Below are 18,774 nucleotides of genomic sequence, written 5' to 3' on the forward strand. Positions count from 1 at the left end.
TGCCTCAAAAAGAAATGAAATTTTAATATAACATTTGCAACATTTTTTGACAATTTTATTTTAGAATATTTTGATTTTTTATTACAACTAACTAAAAAATCAAAGTAATAAAAATAAAAGAGATGTCAGTGGTTTTAGAAGGTAGTAGTCTGATGTCTCTCACCAGCTCAACAACAGAGAAAATTGTCATAAGAAAAACATAATACTACCAAGATGGAGTGGAGAAACACACAGCTCACAGCATCTGGAGCAAAACTCTACTATATCAGTAGTGTACATGCCAGTGACCATTCATTTCAGTGCTGGTAAAAGAGACTTAAAACACTGCTATGAAAGAAGTGAAATTGTTTGCAGAGAGGGTTTAGAAACAATGCAAAAGAAAGAATTTAAAGCTGGATCAGATGAAACAAGGAACATTTAGATATGAACACACTTGGTGATAACAAGGGAAAAAAACAGCTCTTACAGGGCAAAAGTGTCTCTGAATAGCCCCATGGTTGCCTGCAACTCTTCTTTATGGTCTGTCTTTGCAGATGAAGGATATTTTAATGGTCTGTCTTTGCAGATGAAGGATATTTTAATGTTAAGTAGCTCATGAGCTATGCAAGGCAGAATGGAAATCTAGAAGATGGGATGGTAAAGAGTCACCTTCTCTTTCTGGTTTTAGCACCTACAGGGTCTGCAAGATGTGGTCCCCTATTATCATGATTCAACATCCAGTTTCCTCAAGATGGATATTTAGATGCTTTATTTGAAGAATAAAAGGGTCACACTGTCTTTTCTGTCTGTTTATCCAGAATGCAGGAAGACTAGTTTGTTTTCTACTCAGCCTGATAGTGTTCAGCCTGTTAGCCATGAAAATTTCCAGACTACACTGGACAGCATTCCTTCTCCTTGCTTCCTAATGAAACCATTATTTATATAGGGGGAAAATAAAGTTTTATTTGTGAAAACAAGGACAAAGCCAGAACTGGGGTCATACGTTCCAGTCCTTAAAAAAACCCTCTTCCATGTGTACCAGGGACTGGAATCCCTGTAGTCAAGTGAAAGCCCCAAGCACCAGACTTCCCAATAATGTCTGATTTTCTGAAAGAGTAAATATCTTTTCCCCTTCACAAACTAGTTTTTCCTTATAGTAGCCTATTAACTCAAGCATCCTACCATGACATTAACTTCTACAGACTGAGGAGGAAAATCAGCCTAGGCTTTCCACATCCTGCAAACATGATCTATTAAAAAACCAACCAACCAACCAATCAACCAGAAATAGAACCCACCCCTGCCTTTCATACAGAACCTGAACATACAGGCTTGTATGAGGCACACTATGGGAACATGTAGGCAATGAAGCCTCTTGTAGGGGAAGGAAGAGAAGCATCTCCTCACATAACCACAGCTGGGTAGGATTGTACAGTGAGGGCAGAACTTGGGTCTGCAGTGACTGTGAATTCACCCTTTGAAGCAGCATGAGGCAAATGGCAAGTTTTAAATTTCTCCTGCAGGATAGTTTCAGACTTTGAGCTGCTCCATAGTTGGGCAGCAGTTAAGCGGTAACCATCGATTATTGATTTGAATCCAGGCACCTACACTGTGCTTCGGATGCAGCCTCTGTGCTTTTTCTTCTGTATTTTCCCTAATGAATTTCTATTTCTGTATTTCTGTTATATAAACCAGTGTAAGTCTTTCTTGGCAATTTATTTCCTGTAAATCTGTTTAGTACCTTATTAAGAGCATGGTACTGCTTTGCTGGCCTTTGACTTGTGAGCTCTTGATGAAGTACTACATTCTTATCCAATGACACTGTATCCTCAGATGCTATTTATATATAGTTCCAGACATTCTGTAAACAAAATTTTAATTATAACTGTTATTACAGCACTTCTGCTTATTTCCTATGCTGTAGGAGCACATGCCAATGACATTAGTAAGTAATTATCTTCAAAGACAAGAGGCATTCTTTTATCACTGATCATGAGTCAAGAAAGCTACTGTTACAGATCCTGCCTGCTGCCTGTGCTTTTGTGCATTTCAGATGTCATGATTAATCCTCCCTCCCCTTTATTCCCATAAATACATTTGAAAATTACTTACCCGTGATTGTGTATTTTAAGCTTTTTCTTTTGTTTGGAAGCTGCTGTTGCTATGCCATCATTTTTATTACATTTTAGTTAGGTGGGTGTTAGGATATGATTGGACAGTTTAATATGCTCATCCCATTATGCACAGTGTCCTGATGGTGCATGACCTCATTTCAGTTACCTGGCAATTGCTATACAAAAGAGAAATGTAGGCTTTCACTTGGAAGTTGAGCAGAAATACTATCCTTGATGAATCTGTGTGCTTACATAGTGCAAAGAAATATCATGAAGGATTACAATGCAGATTAGTTTATTTACTTTTAATTATTTTTGTATTTATGGGCAGAGAACAGTTCTGCTGCTCATTATTTTTATTTAAAATTAATTTTCAGGTTTTACTTATGTATGGCATCCTGGTGCCTTCAGCCAATGCTTAGCTCACAAGTGTTAATTTACTATAATTTTATTGTTGCTATTTACAATGACAAGGATATAAGGCTTGCTAAAAAACCAAAATATTCAGGGCTGGATTTAAACTGTGACTAGTAAACAAACTGATGTCTTTAAAAGTGAAGTCTATCACAGAATTACCTTGGCTGGAAAAGACCTTCAGGATAATCCAGTCTAACCTAACACTGACAAGTCCTTAACTAAACCATATCCCTAAGAACTCTGTCTATAGGACTCTTAAGTAACTCCAGGGATGGGGACCCCACCACCCACAGGCCTTGGGCAGCCTGTTCCAATGCCTGATAACCCTTTCAGTGAAGAAATTCTTCCTAATATCCAATCCAAACCTCCCCTGGCACAATTTGAGCCCATTACCTCTAGTCCTATCAGTTGTAACTTCATTAAACAGACTGATCCCCACCTCTTTACAACCTCCTTTAAGATAGTCGTAGATAAAGTTCAGCCTTAAAGCATTAGACTGAAAGCTTTACCATGGCTTTATCTTACAGCACTACGTGTGATTCTGTGAATTAGACCAGATGTGAAGAAGCTGTAGCTTAGCACTCATTCCAGCTCACAATACTACCCCCTCTCCAATTTGCAATTTTACTCCTGGCTTTGTTTCAGTTCTTTATTTCAGTTCTAGATCCTCTTTTTCTGATGCAAGACAAGGTTACTAAAGACCCTAGCAACCAAAAGTTGGACTTGGAACTCTGAACATACTTCCAGGGACAAAAGTAAGAGGAAAAAGCCCCAAATATTAAAAGAGGGGTGGTGTTGCCTACAGATTTCAAGCACAAAAAGTTTCTTTAATCAGAAAAAAAAAATAAAAATTAACTTTTCTGCCACAGGGTCAGGTGGTAATGGACTGGTAATCAATTAATTGGTCAATGAGTGTCAGTGCCTCAGTAGTTCTTGTTTCCTTTTGAAAATCTCTTCAGATCTCTAACATGACAAACACACTGGTTTTAGCACACTTAACATGCATTAAAAAAAGTCTAGAGTTCCCAACAAGGTAAGCTGGTATTTATTGGGGGTAGAACAGCAAGTTTGATCCTCTATGAATAATTTGCTAAATTTGATCTATGCTTGGTGTGGCAACTACTCATTTTCCATGAGATAAAACAAGTGATCCCGGCAAAGCCCCAAGAAGTACTGGGGCTTTGTACTTGTTTATGCAAAACAAGTACTGAAAATGCAGAAAGCCTTTTATTAAAGCCAGCTGGTAACTTCCAAATAACCATCTCAGGCTCTGCAAGTGCAAACAACAGTGTGCAATAAAATGGAAACTTCTGCTTTAGACATGCTGAGTTCTGTACCAAGTCATGGCAGCACACAGGATACCAGGCTCTGAGACTGGGATACACATGGAACTCATTATGTTCAGTTAAATGAGGAAACAGGAAGATGCTGGAGGTAGATACATTATCTTACTAAATTCATGGTATTAACAAGCAGCTTAGTACATGCAGTGTTGCTAACCTGGAATATGATGTCTAGTCCCACAGCAAACAGCTCTCCAACAAATACACTGTGACCTTCTTGTTTATTTGGGCAAAAAGTCCCCAAGAAAGATCACTGGTTTGGAAACATTTGCCCCAAGTTTTTCAAAGTTTCACCACAGGCTTTCAGTACTTCTTGTTAATAGAAGAACGTGCTTTGGAAATCTATATATAAAGTTGCATAGTATTATCAGATCACACACAACGCACAAAATAAATAAAAGTCCCCACAAAACAGGCTGCATTTTGGGAACCAGGATATTACTTCTAATATTTAATTAAAACAAGTTTTGATTGAAAGATATTTGCAGTCAGCTTTTAGTTCCCGAAGTCCTTAGTTTAACTGATTGTGGTCTTTTGGTCCTTGAAGGGTAGAGGTATTTTCCTTCCAAAATAAGACACTAGATCCAAGAGCACCCAGAGTAACTCTTGATAAAAGCAGAAGTCTTTTTAGTCTGAACTCTCAGATGTTTGGTCCTAAAAATTCTTACTTCTTAAATAATGCACTTCTAATGCTGCAAAAAACAACTAAGGTAGTAATTTTGCTTTTTACTCAGTCTTTCGTTGAAGATTATTTTTTTCTGGTTGAAAGAAGTGTTTTTCAAGAGCGCTGACCAATTCATCTAGTTCCTTCTTCAGCTGCTCAACGTCACTGAGAAACAAAATCCACACAAATAGAGAGCACAGTGTCACAGTGGAGAAGGTAAAAAGCAAATGTTTGCAGTCTGAGGAATTTCTAAGTATGTTGCGTTGTTTTGGACAAACATTTTCCATTAATTCTAGAAGTAAATACACTCGATTTCTTATGGTAATGCACTGATGTTCACGTGCAACTGATGTGCATGAAGATCACATAGCCTTAAGGCTATAGGGAAACATAAGCCTGCAACATAATCTAAAATAGAACAGCCAGTTTGAGTTTAAATCTTCTATTGCTAAATGCATATGATTAGAAATGTAACTCCTATACTTGTAATAGTATTTTCAGATTAATTTTCATCAGTGAGAAAGAATTAGTTACAAGTTAATAATTGCTTATCTTTAAGATTATATGATTTCCAAGGCTATTGTCAAGAATATAATTATTAAACACAAAAGAGTTTAAAATATATTAAAACTCTGGACATACAGTTATGTAAGTTCAAAGTAACTATGTATGTAAAAAGAGAGTGAATGTATCTACTATCATTTAAGGCAGAATGTTTTTCTTCATGTTGTTTTTACTGGCCGTGAAACCAAGTCCAAAGGAATTTCAGTTACAAGATTGCATCAACAAAGCTTTCAAGGAAAAATTGAAATAAAGAATTAAAGCTTTATACAAATACTTCTGCTAAAATAACAACTGTAGTAATATTTGAGCATAGAGACCCTTCCTCACCAAAACACCTCAAAAAAGCCACACAGCCCCTACTACACTGCATTTACTGCTGCAAGTGACAATACCTGTTTCCAGGAGGTGCACAAAGTTCAGAATAGTATTTGATTTTTGGTTCCGTCCCACTGGTTCTCATCGTGGCCACTCCTCCATTGGCAAAAGTGAATGTTATCATTTGGCTACTTTTACTAGTAGGCAGTATCTAGAAAGAGCAGAATAATTTTTTAAAAGCTTGAAACGTGACTATATATAATGAACTGAAGACAAACCCCATTACTTCATGTCATACAATATAAATAAAGAATCAAGTAAAATGAAGATTTGTTCCGTTTTCTTCAACACCACGTTCTTGAGGTGACAACAGGCAAATGCCAGCCTTACCCTCAGCCTAGAATGTGGTACCAGTACATTACTGCCAGGTAGCTCATTTCAAGTCTAGTCACCATTTTTGTTGCAAATAGAAATTGCTCTGTGATGACATTTCCCAGGAGGCAAAGATACATGAACTGTGGAAAAACTAAAGAACCCAAAACCCCATCTCAGCAGGCAGTTTAACTTACACTTAAAACAAAATAATGCAAGATTGCTGTAGGAAGACAGCAAGATTCTCTAACCTCTCTTTACAGACTGTCATCTTGGAGAGAAAAAACACCCCAAAATCAACCAGGAAACCACAATCGTCTCCCTTTCCCCAACCTTCACTTTGTCCCACCAAGGCAAAACAATCATCCCCCATCTAATTTATGTTAAGACTTAGGATGTAACGTTATGGTTAGAGTGTTTCTTCATAGATCTTTTTGTATATGTGTAAATACATACTAATACCATTTATATATAATTTTAAAAATATACTTACAGCTTTTTGATCTGGCTGGCTGCTGTCATACCCAGTAGTTAGATCCCTTACTCCAGAAACTTTAAATCTACCACAAGATTTTGGGTATGTGTTTTTTCCATCAAAATTTCTAAGGTTGTCAAAAAGCTGTTGTATAACTTTAGGATCATGACAGATGAAATATGAAGCCTTGGTAATATGGAAGCCATATCTGTGAAGACACAATATTGATGAATTGAGGAAGCAACATTCTTAAGAATTGTACACCATACATATTATACATCCCTCTATAAAGCAAGAATCTATGCTCATGGTCACCCAGCTGCAGCATTGGTTTATCCCCTAACCATTTTAAACAGACCTCAACTGCTTAATTCATACTTCATACTTCAAAGAAACTTCTGCACTGACACCTTTTCCTTTTTATGATTGAAAATGAGAAAGTTTACTGCTAAACCAGAAGAAAAAAAAAGATGCCATTATTGCCTTGAAGATGAGACCAGACTACATCTAAATAGCTTCCCTGACTGGATTCCAACTGACCCTTTTGGAGTAAAACAAATTCCAATGCTTTTTTTTTTTTTCCAATCACACTTCAGAAGCTTCCTATTCAAGTGTTTCTACTAAACTGTTCTGAACATTGTTTCCCTACTTTATCCATTTGCTGCTAGGTAATATGATGCAGAATCTGCATCAAAGACAAATCACCTCCTAAAACCAACTCTTCAAGTCAGCATATTGTTGGAAAGCACACAAGCCTGAACTGGTTGTTCAAGGGAGCTCTTACTAAAGATCAACATTTTATGAGCATCCTTGATGCCAGGGAAAATCTGAAGGGCAGAATCTTTCATTAGCTCTAGGATATTTAGGTTAGAAACCTGAAAGGTTGCTTAAATAGGGTCATGTTCTTAAATAAGGACAAAATGGACACTTTGAAAGTCAGTACTTGCTAAATCAATCCTGAGAATCCAGTAAGGGAATTCACAAAGCCTATCCTATTTTTGAAAGAACTGATTAGACTGCTAGGACTGTGTAATTTTTCTGGTCTGCTTTTACTTCTCTGAGAACAGATCCCCCTCTATACCTCCAAAATATAGAGTTTCTACTGTTTCAACAGCAAATACAGGACCAATATGATGAAGAATATAGTAGTAAGAAGTAGAAAACTGCAACTCTATACTAGCTGTAAGCAAACTAAAAAACCAAAGGACCTCACAAAAAAAAAAAAACCAAGATACCCCCCTTCAGTTCTAGTTATCAAGTATCAATTTAATAATGCAGGTTTGTACCTTCCCTGTATCTGCAGTTTTTCTACAAACAGTGACTATGTGCAGTGACATATTTAAGGTGCATCTACAGACTGCTTTTACACTAAATAAGCTCTGACTTTGAGTGTCCTCTTCAGTGGTTATGTACACAGTGGTGCTGGGGAAGAGCTAAGAGCCACTCAGTTAAATATTCTGTTACTGAGGGCAACCTGAAGCAGGAGTTTACTGAGTTAGTATTAAAAAAATAAAGCATGAGCCCAGGAAGGATAATTCTTTTAATAGACACTTCCAGCTACTAATAATTAAGGCAATTCTCATGTCCAATGCTATATTTGCAGCTCTGGTCAGGAATTCCTCTTCCGTGCATTTATATTACAGTTTCTTGAACCCACCTAACCTTCTGCCATGTGTAACAGCTGCTAAATCCCACAATTTATTTATGCAGTATTTCAGCAAGTCATTGCCACTTGATTTCTTCTTAAGTAGTAGATGAAACAAGCATAGGTAGTGCTGCATACAAATGAGGGCTGGAAAAAGCAGCACCAAGGCTGGAGTTTTCCATGGGTCCCTGCAGATTTTATCACTCCTTTTTTAGTGTCCAAGACATGAGGAGGTGGACAAGTGTCAGCCAGCCTGTATCGGTCCCTCCTTTAAAACAAACAACCCAAACCCCCCTTGAAAAAAAAAACAAAACAAAAAACCATGCCCCACGAAATCCAATAGTCTTTTTTGCTATTGATCTCTGTAGGTCTTTGAGCATGTTAAACAAGAACAGAATAAAAGTAGTGCCTCATTAAAACCTCTCAGAATTATACCCAACTGTATATAGCCAATAGTTACAGTCAGTCTTCTGCACAATCAGCTCAAATCTCAGTATTCAGTAGCCAAAAAAGAAAGAACAAGCGACTTCTACTATCCATCAAAAAAGACAGAACAATATAATAAAAAGCCTAACTTTAGAGCAAACTAGGAATAATTTAATTAGAAGTAGCCCTACAAGCAGAGCAGAAGCAAGTTGGCTTCCATGAGTAGCATAAATATGCCAGAGCTACTTAGGCTCATTCTGCCATCAATGAGTTTGTGTATCTGGCACTTTTAAGCAGAAAAAGGCACAATAATTTCTACAATGCAGCAATATTGCTGGCTGAAAAACAGGCCAATCCTCTGTAAAAGAGCAAGAGCAAACTTCCCAAAAGGCAGAAACCTTCCAGACAAGTGAACCTCAAAAAATACCTCAAAAATTTTATTAACTAATAGGGAATTATTAACGTTGTATTAAAGGTTTTAAAATTCCTTGACATAAATTTATTCAGGCATGAGGCAGGAGTGCTTTCTAGAAGATTATTTGTAACTACTATATATAAATAACCCAATTTTTATTTCTTCATATATTGTAGGTTGCTGTTGGGTCTCTATTATATATATACCACCCATAACTGTGCTATGTGGAATGAAGAAAAACTGAAATTATTATAATTGAACTCACTCATCATAGACAGCTTTCAGCTGCTGAGACAGTGACAAATTCCTGGTTGCCAAAAAGCTTGCCATCTCTGCAGTTATAACAGCAGCACTGACACCATCTTTGTCCAAAACAGCAGGACAGCACATATAACCTAAACAAACAAACAAACAAGCAAGCAAAAAAAAAAATATATATATATGATGTATTTTAATGAGGAAATAAGATAAAATGGGGGAGAAGTTAATCAAACCAACATCTTTTAAAGGACAAATGCATATAACCATAACACAGACATTTTATGAGTTAAACCAAAAATGGAAAACTTTTATCTTCTTATCAGTGTTAATTTTCATAAGCAAAGCATTTTAATAGAATTTCAGGATAGAGACAGATCTGTATTGTATCAGCGCCAGATGCTCCTAAATATTTTTGAGCTCTCATGAAAGAGAAATGCCTCACTGCAGGAGCAATGCAAGTATAGCAGTTTTTCTCAAATGTGATTACCCTTACATGGTAGCATATGGCAACACTGATAATTATCCATGAAATTAGTTACCTTTGCTCCAGTTTTCAAGTTCTGAGATACTAAAGAAACAGCATTATAGCTTTACAACTTCCTTCTCACAATTTCATAGCTTTTATTAATAGCTTTCCACTTTACAAGTATAATCTGGCTGAGTTCTTACTTTATGTTATTCACATTAAACTAAGCTTAAAACTGTGAGGTAAACAGACTCAACTTTAAGTCTGAAAAATGTGTCTGATTGTTTTTTTTAAATAGCTTGTGCAGAATTTGCAGTCCAAGTCTACATAGTCATGACACTGAAGATACATGCACCTAGTGCACATCATAATATCCTGTGCTAAACAGATATAAAGGATTAAAACTAATAATCCAAGTGGATGATAGTGAATACTCACTGGAAATACACCCATTGTCTTAAGGGCACCTTTTCTTTGCCATTTTTTGCAATAGTCCTACTTTCAGCGTTTGACAGGATACTTGAGCATAATATTCTGTTTCTTACCGATAGCCTCCTCAAATGCAAACAGAACAGCTTTGCCCTGGTCCATGAGCTGTTTGGCACGGTTGCCCATCCACTTGAAACCTGTCAGTGTTTCCTACAGCAGCAAGGAGAGAAAAAGGCATTAAAAGCAAAAGCCACGTTTTTCAAAGATATGACTCTGTGTAGGCAAGCAAATAAAAGAATATGGAATAACATCTAAAAGCTTACCTCAAAGTGAAAACCTTCCTTTAGTGCAATTGCTCTCAGGATTTTGGAAGAAACAGTACTGGATAACATGTAGACATCTTTAATGGCACGAGTATCCCTATTGTTATTTTTCCAGCAAGTGAAGATCCACCAGCCTAAAAGGGCTCCCAGCTCATTTCCAGAAAACAGTTTCCATTCACCACTGTATGGAAAAAACCAACAGAATACATATGAATTCAAAGGGTAATACTGGAAAAAATAATCTACTGATTCTTCCATACCTGAACACTAGTAAATAAAACCACTGCATCTGAATTCCAGGTAGCAGTAATAAGATATTATGTATTCATTGTGAATGAAGAAAATAATTCTTCCCCCAAAACATTCTGAAGTGGTTACCTTCCTCCTCCATCATACATACCAGCTTTTGAATTTATCCAACGATGAAAAAGTGGTATTTGCAGCATATTTTAAGTAAAACAAAAATATTCAGCAGACAATTATAAAATTCATCATTAAGACAAGCACAGACACTGAAAATACAGTTTTCAAGTGATCAGTATTTTTAGTTGACTCACTGACAAACGCTTCTTATTTAATCACAAAATACGTCAATTGGCCATTGAGGAAGATTGGAAAAAATCTCCAACACATAAAAAAACCCCATTAACATCTATTTGTTGCTTAAACAAGAAAAATCGAAGGAAAAAGCAAGAGACAGATTTCAAAATTGCTCTAAAATTTCCATTCACAAAAGGGGACAAAGACACTGCCAAAATGACAAAAATCAAGACCTACAGAAACAGTACCTGTTGTGAGAGAGAAGCAGACTCAGTCTCCTGCTTTACTGATGCCAACAGGCACAAAGCAATGCACAGCGACAACTTAGTGTAAGAGTGCTGAGAGAGTGTGCTCTAGCAGGAGTTTCTGTCAAAGAAGAAGTACAGATACTGTAGAAGCCTATATTAATACTCAATTAGTGTATGAGCAGCTACAGCAGAAGTTTGAGAGGGGGACACAGGACCAAAAGTTAGGAGACAACTAAGACTGGCTAAACGATTAGCAAAGAGGTGGTAGAATGAGAGCACCACGCTCTCAATGGCTATATATACAATAAACCAACACCCTCTCTCCAGGTCTGATAGCTCTGAGCTTTTAGAACAAAAGCACCTAAAAACTATGAGTGATTTTATGTTCCTGTTCTAACCCCTCATCCCTAGGAAAAAATGAACCTTTTATTGCTTTTTTGTCAACAATGAATTGTCAACTGAGGCTGGCACATGCAAAAAATACTAAAATCAGGACATTCCAGCTAACACCCAAACACACAGTAGAATACCAATTAGCTCACTCTTCTTTTAGAGAGAGAAGCCTCCTCAGTTACTGCCATGAGGATAAGGAGCTAAAAAAGCCCCCAAACCCCAAAGCAACCACCACTGCTTCTGAAGCTGCTACATGACCAATAGAGGTTAAGTGGTAAGCAAAATGGATACCTGCACTGTCTCCTTTTACTGGGGTTTTAGAATAGAGGTCAAATGTAACTACAATACATAAATGCAAACAACTGCAGAAGTACAGGATATCAGGGACATGAAATAAGGGCATGGCAGTATTGCATCACAATTACAGGTTACACATTTCATACACATGAAAAATTTACAAGAAGTCCCTGTTTGAGCAAGTTTACTTTCTGTGATCCCATTCTTTGACAGGATATACATAGATAAATAATGCAGATATTCCTTAAAGGACAGAGTGGAAAAGTCTATACTGGGAAGTATCAAACACTGACAATGCTTTAAGTGTAATGCAGGTGCATAACATTATGCATTGAAGTGGGGAACTAAGCAAGAGGCCTGAATCATCTAAAGATTAATAAAATGTGTGGTCTTAACAGTATTTGAGAAAGGAGTTAACACTAAAGAACAGGAATATTCTCTATTCCTGAGATTATCAGGAACTATAAAGGATCTCCTGAATATTCAAGTTGTTATTAAATGAACAGTATAAAAGAATGTTTTTAGTCTTCTGTGAAAAAATTTTAACTAAAAACCTACCTTTAAAAAGGAATAGCAGAATCACAAGAATTCACATGCCTCTATGCATGCCTCAAGTACAGCAAGTGTCAAATATTCATTCAGGCTTTTGTAGAACATCTAATGTTAATCATTTATTGCCCCCACTGTGGTCATAGCACTGTATGTGCTTCATACAGTTCTCTAACATTTATATAAAATTTCTACTGTGACTGTTCTATCTTCCTCTGCAACACAGGCTGCAAGAATCCCCCAAATAAGCTTAGCCTTTAAGTAACAAATGTAGATGGTTTGCATTTCTTTTTTACCATACCTCTCTTGTTTCTCTGCCACTGCAAGTCGGTCAGCATCAGGATCATTTGCTAAAATGATTTTTGCCCCATCTTTTTCAGCCAAAGCAAAAGACAACGTCTGGAAAAGAGGTAAGCAAGACCAGATGAGTGTTATATATTCCAAAGTAAAATTTTCACTTGTCAGGACTTCCCCTGGCCCATCCTAGTGTTTATAGCAGAACAATTTAGATTTCAGATGTGAACTGTAGGAACTTACCAAAATCCAAAAGATTTTTTGTAAAAAATATTTATTATTTTAAAAGAAACTGTATCACTTTGTTCTATGGGCAGATGATGGCCACCCTGTTAGACAGCAGACTAAAGTTCTAGCTAACTATTATGAGATTGCTTCGGAGAGATATAAATTTCAGCTAACTCATCACTAAATTTAAGGCTATGAAAACAGAAACAAAATAGACCTTCAACCAATATTTATAGCCATGACTGCTGGCAGAAAGAAAATGCTATCGGAAAGACATTGTAACTATTTTAAAAAAATATCTGCTTACCAGGACACCTTTGCCTTCTTCGGGGTTTGGATACTTCACTGTAGGAAATTCTGGATCAGGATCCTTCTGCTCCGGAACGGCAAAAGGAGGGCTAAGGTCAAATGCCTTGAAGGCCAACTGCACAAATTTATGACCTACACCGTGCACAGAAGTGTGAACAAATTTCAGGTTTGTTGCCTTGTTTATATTCCTGAAATAAAACAGAGTAACAGTAAACTTGGATATAGAAGAATATTATGCACAAAACTGGCTGTGTTTGGAGACATATGTGATACAGTATTCTGTATCACAGAATTCTCAATTAAAGAAGGTCAGATTTTGAAGGTGAAGGCTTAGAAAATTGGTTTGGCCTCATTTTTCAGCAATGTGATTCACTCTTAGTATCTAATGTCCCACTACATACAGATCATTGGAATAAGAAAGTACACTCTATGTATGTACACTCTACATACCCCAAAGGGGGCAAGTGGAAAAAAAAACCAAAATAACAACTGAAGAGTAAGACTTTTAATTCCCAGCTCTAGCATTTAAGCCAGCTCCAAAGACTGTGAACACAGTGAACTGACAGCAGCATGGCCCATTTGAGCACAGCCATTTTTATGAAGTCCATTACTTAAAGCTTAGAACATAATCTAAAGGCATGCAAACTCCTAAGGAGACATTTAACTCTGGTTCTGAAAAAGCAGCATAATTTCTTACATAGCCCTAACCTTCTGGTAATTCTGACTTCATTTTTAGCAAGAGCAAGATCATGGGTACTGGTGGTTGAAATTTTGATGTAAATAAGCAGATCTAGCAGGTATCATCTAATAATCTGATTCTGTTTGCTAATCACAAAGAGAAAAACCCAACTGATTTTGTTACTGAGCAAGTGACAGATGATTATACAAGGTGCCCAAGGCTATGAGGAGCACATGGAAGGCTGGAATGACAGAACAAGATGTCTTTGTTCCAGAACTGCCCTAACAGCCTGTTCACCTTCTCTTTTAGAAGTTCATTTCAAGGCTGTGATTCCCCAGCATGGAGCTGGACCACCAGTGTCAGCCCTTAGGCTCGCCCCGAGCTGCACAAGAAAGCCCCAGTCTTGCTGTGGCATTTGGCTGACGTGTGGTCCTGCTAATACAGGCAGATGATATCATGAAAAGCAAATTGCTCACTCTGCTGGGTTAGATTTCGGACAGGATAGCTTTATACACTGCTTCACTATGTCACCACACAGCTGCCACTGCCACGGAAGGTAAGAAGGCACAGACAGAACTGGATTATGGCAGGATCGTGACTGCCCAGACTTTGGTCAAATTAAACCACCACGCTGATGTATTAGATAGAAAATCCCATATTCTTAAGGAAGTTAGTCCCATTTACCTGTAAAAGCACTGTTTCTGTATGTCTTTGAAATACTCCTTATTGACAGTGGCATATGGATCATGAAGTAGCAGGCTGCTGTCAATCACTTTGTCATCCCAAGCCTGAGGCCACGGCTCTTGGTTCTCCTCAATAGCCTGAGAAATTCCTTTGTCATGAGGAGAAATGATCTGAGCACCATTTTCCCAGTAAACCTAAATAATAAGTAGGGTAAGAGAGTATTTTGGTCACTAATGTTGTAGGACAGCTTTATTATTTTTTTTGTTGTATGAGATGCTCTAGTATACCCAGAGTATTCTTCAGTTCTTATTCTCAGTGTTTCCTCTCACATCCCATTTTCATTTTTATGTGTTCAATTTTATCAAAGGCTATCAAAATCCATAATGAGACACGAAACAAACCCCAGCTCGTTTATATCAACTGTCAGCCTGTCTACCAGCCTTGGGATTGATAACTTGCCCATGATAATTTATATACTTTCTTTCAGATTTTTTTAGGTAAAATCATTATATATAGAAGAATTCTGAAGAAGAAAAAAGTGTGCACAAGTGAAACATATTTACCACACACACACACAAAAATTTAAGGAGAAAGGCCCCAAAACTTTGCAGCTGCCTATAGCAGCAGTGCTGCCATAACAGCAAGCACAAATTCAACTAACTTTTAAGATGTTTTTTACTTGTAGTTTTCTGCTTTTGGTTGATTGTGTACCCATGCTGGAAGAGGTGTACTTATGTTTTACTTCTTATTGTTGTTTGCACACTTCCTTCAACTCATGGCTTACAGACCATAAGCTTAAAGAAAGATGCCTAACAGCATCTGTGCCATGGACATATGTGGCCCAAATAACAAAACATCAGGAAAACACGAAGTTGTTTTAAAAATTAATAAAACATATAAACAATCTAACAAGACCAACACACAAAATATTTAAAAATGCAATTTTAAACAGACATGAAGTTCTGGAAGAGGAGGCAGCAAGAAATAATCCAAGCTAATTCATTGTTTTCCTACTAAGAAGAAAAGAAAAACAAAAACAACCCAAAAAACTCCCAACTTCAGTTTCTGGATTTTGGAAAAGTCTGTCTACAACTAGTCCAGCTATAGGATTGGCATACAGGCAGCTCAACCATGTTTTTCAGTGGAAAGCAGATTTCTGTAATAGAGAAAAAGTCCCACTGATAATTGCGTCACTTAGCAAAAGAAAAATATACTATATGAAGTAAATGGAATTTATTCAAAAGGTTTTGTACAAGCAACTTATTAGGTTTAACATATTTTTAACTCTCTGGAATTGTAAAAGTAAGGCGATATTTTAAAATAATGAATTAAAGAAGTGATTGAAAAAAGTTTTTTATTATTTACATTTTTATTATATTTTATTTATTTTTTAATATTTAATACATTTAATATTTTAATATATTTAATATTTTATTTTTAATTTTTAATATTTTATTTATATTTTTAATAAATTTTATTATATTTTATTTTATTTTTATTATATTTTTATTATTTAATATTTTAAAGTTTTCCAAAGCATACACTGGTATGACTTTCTTCCTGGTATGACTATGTAGCTTTTTAGAGCTACAATTTTAATTATTAGTATAACATGCTACTAGCTTTAAATATATCTGTAGAGACCCCAAAACCAAAACTATCAATTAATTTGGTCCACAACATGATAGGAACCATATATAATACTATTGGCACCTCTAAATGGAAATAAGTCTGAGGAAAAAAAAACAACAAACAAACCAGAAAATAGATTCATATTGGAATACCTTGTAGCCATTATCTTGTTTTGGATTATGGGAAGCTGTTACCATAATTCCAGCACAAAGCTTCAGGTGAGTCACTGTGTATGGCTGTAAGAAGACAAAGTTATCTTAAGTGGAGTGTGCAAAATGTCATACAGTATTTGTTTTCATGCAATACAATACATCCATACTGTTGAACCAAAAGAAATCCTGGACATGATTCCTGCAGACTGACTCCCTAAAGCAGCAGCTAAGCAGTCCTGACTCCATTAGACTCCACAAGGGCACAACTTTGCTTTTTCTCATGCATTTTCCCCTCCATATATTTGTAGCATTGTTTCAGGCACTTTGTGGATCTTCAGAGCAATGTTTTATAGAAAGAAACCCAATGTACATGTTGCCTACTGTAGAACAACTTGAGATACCCAAGGCCTTTAAGAGTGCAAAGTCTGTCGGGGTAATGACAAGAAATCTGTATAAGGTAGAGAATTACAGCTGGAATAGTCTCATCTACAGTGGCCTTTGAGAGCCACTACTCCATCATGGTTCAAAAGATGATTGCTTTGGACAGAGCTCTTAAAAATCATCCCAAAGCAGAGGGAGTGAATGAAAAATGAAGCATTATTTGTGACCGGATGTTCAGCTTGAATTTACTCCTGGCTCTCTAATAGCAAGTGCTATTAAACTGCAGCTCTTGCAACACTGCTTCAAGCTGCATTATGAAGAATTTGACCCTAAACGTACCAAATTTTGTGTCAGTGCTACATAGAAAGTATTCACCTCCCAGGGTTCTGTTTGCAGCACCCACTGGAACAACTGGTACCGGCAGAAACTGTTGCTTTTAGTGCAAAAGTTGGGGTTTTCCTTATCGCTTTAGAGCACTGACACCTACTGACCCCAAGGTGTAAGTGCGGACACACTCACTCCCGGTCTAACCCCAACTGCTAATTTTAAGTGCTCCTCAGAATTCAATATCCCAGAAATTGTTTTGTTTGTGGTTGTTTTTTTGGTTTTTTTTGTTTGTTTGTTTGTTTGTTTTTTTTTTAAATGCAACCAAACTAATCAACCAACACAAAAAATACAAAAACTTTAAAAAATAAACCACAAGACTAAATGTTTGCATATGTGTCAGGTACTCAAGTTTCAGACTCCCCTGCCATCTAGGAATTATTTTTTCTAAGCTATCAGCCTGAAAGCAGAAATGAAAAGAGACACATCCCACCATCACAGATATTCCATTAAGCTTCTTCCTTGTCTTGCTGTGGATGTTGTAAACTAAATATAGCTAAATAAGCACAGGACTAACTGTAGGTGAAGCTTAAAAAGTTTCAAGTGTTTTTTCTACTTTTCCTTAATGTAAGTATTAAATTTTTGACACCTGATAGAGTTTGTGTGTCTATAAGAAGATATAATGCAGAAACCTACCACAAAAGGAGTTGGTGTTACATCAGAGAACAGATAAACTGGAACCCCTTGACTGATGAAGGTATTAGCAGCAAGTCTTGCAAACCTAAATAACAAGAAAAGAAATATACTTGGAAATATACTCATTTCCTCATCAATGAACTGCCTAGTGTTCACAGCTTTTTTCCCCTCCTCATTTCCACTAAAATAAATACAAATAATTTAAAAAAAAAAAATCAACTCTCAAACATAAATGAACCTCAAATTATTGTACAGACCAAATTTAAATGTGTTTGCTCCCTATTCCCAACACACATAGCACAACTCTAAGAACTGCTTTGTCACTAACAGAATATAAAAATGTTATAAATCACTCACCTTAATTCACTCTACAGATAGAAAATCCTGTTGAAACAGCTATAAACTGATAATGGATCACACAAGACGTCTGTGAAATACTTAATACATAAAAAATACCTTTTGCTACTACCTCCACTGGAAAGGTGGGCACGAGCATCAAAACCAATCACAACTCCTCTCTTTTTCAGGTCACTGAAATTCTTCTCAAGATATCTGCAAAATCCCTGGAGACAAAAGCAAATCCACCTGATCAGCCCAATTTTTATCACTGCATTAAGATGATTGCTAAGATGTTGATGTATTGGAAAAGCTGAGCATATAACATCTCACTGAACTGGGTTTGGACTCAGTTTGTCTAAGGCAAATAAACACCAAGAAATATCAGAAACCTTGAAATCAATATAGTGAAGCAGGATAGCATTTAAGTGCTTTTCAGAAAATTAATATCAAGCCCAGAAAGAAAGAGTTAACATGATTATTCCAAATCGCAGATTTGGAGAAGTGATTTAGCTGTGTTAGGTCTTGAAGAAGAGAACAACTGGCCAATATTTCAGTTTTGTTAACAAAAGTCTCTTCATTTCTTAACTCAATCTCACTCTTAATAACGACGTGTTTAGGACATGATACACCACCACTTCAAGCTGCAGTAAGTTAAGGTTCTGAGCTTTGTTTAAAGTAGATCTAATTTAGGACCTACAAGCATAAATAGAGCTTCACTTTCTTTATGTAAATTTATGCCTCAGGTACACAAAGCTTAGCCAAATGCTGACAGCCTGTGGGGATTCTGGTAGTGATTTCATCAGGACCAACTGATCCACTAG

At 36.6% G+C, this 18,774-nt stretch overlaps 1 protein-coding gene across 2 annotated transcripts in view; it reads right to left on the reverse strand.

The window, feature by feature from the left end:
- The window catches only part of PGM2 (phosphoglucomutase 2), a 44,690-nt gene continuing 25,916 nt past the window's right edge, over positions 1 to 18,774 (reverse strand). For both annotated transcript variants that reach the window (XM_071743756.1, XM_071743755.1), the window contains exons 3-14: positions 18,071 to 18,177; positions 17,615 to 17,699; positions 16,214 to 16,297; positions 14,430 to 14,623; positions 13,065 to 13,254; positions 12,537 to 12,634; positions 10,209 to 10,389; positions 10,002 to 10,095; positions 8,995 to 9,124; positions 6,262 to 6,451; positions 5,474 to 5,607; positions 1 to 4,682 (exon numbers count right to left, since the gene is read on the reverse strand). In XM_071743756.1, coding sequence (XP_071599857.1) covers positions 4,580 to 4,682; positions 5,474 to 5,607; positions 6,262 to 6,451; positions 8,995 to 9,124; positions 10,002 to 10,095; positions 10,209 to 10,389; positions 12,537 to 12,634; positions 13,065 to 13,254; positions 14,430 to 14,623; positions 16,214 to 16,297; positions 17,615 to 17,699; positions 18,071 to 18,177 — 1,590 coding nt within the window. In that variant the 3' untranslated portion in view covers positions 1 to 4,579. The remainder of the gene's footprint in view (positions 4,683 to 5,473; positions 5,608 to 6,261; positions 6,452 to 8,994; positions 9,125 to 10,001; positions 10,096 to 10,208; positions 10,390 to 12,536; positions 12,635 to 13,064; positions 13,255 to 14,429; positions 14,624 to 16,213; positions 16,298 to 17,614; positions 17,700 to 18,070; positions 18,178 to 18,774) is intronic.

The sequence above is a fragment of the Heliangelus exortis genome, chromosome 4 (genome assembly GCF_036169615.1).
Source record: "Heliangelus exortis chromosome 4, bHelExo1.hap1, whole genome shotgun sequence".
Lineage (NCBI taxonomy): Eukaryota > Metazoa > Chordata > Aves > Apodiformes > Trochilidae > Heliangelus > Heliangelus exortis.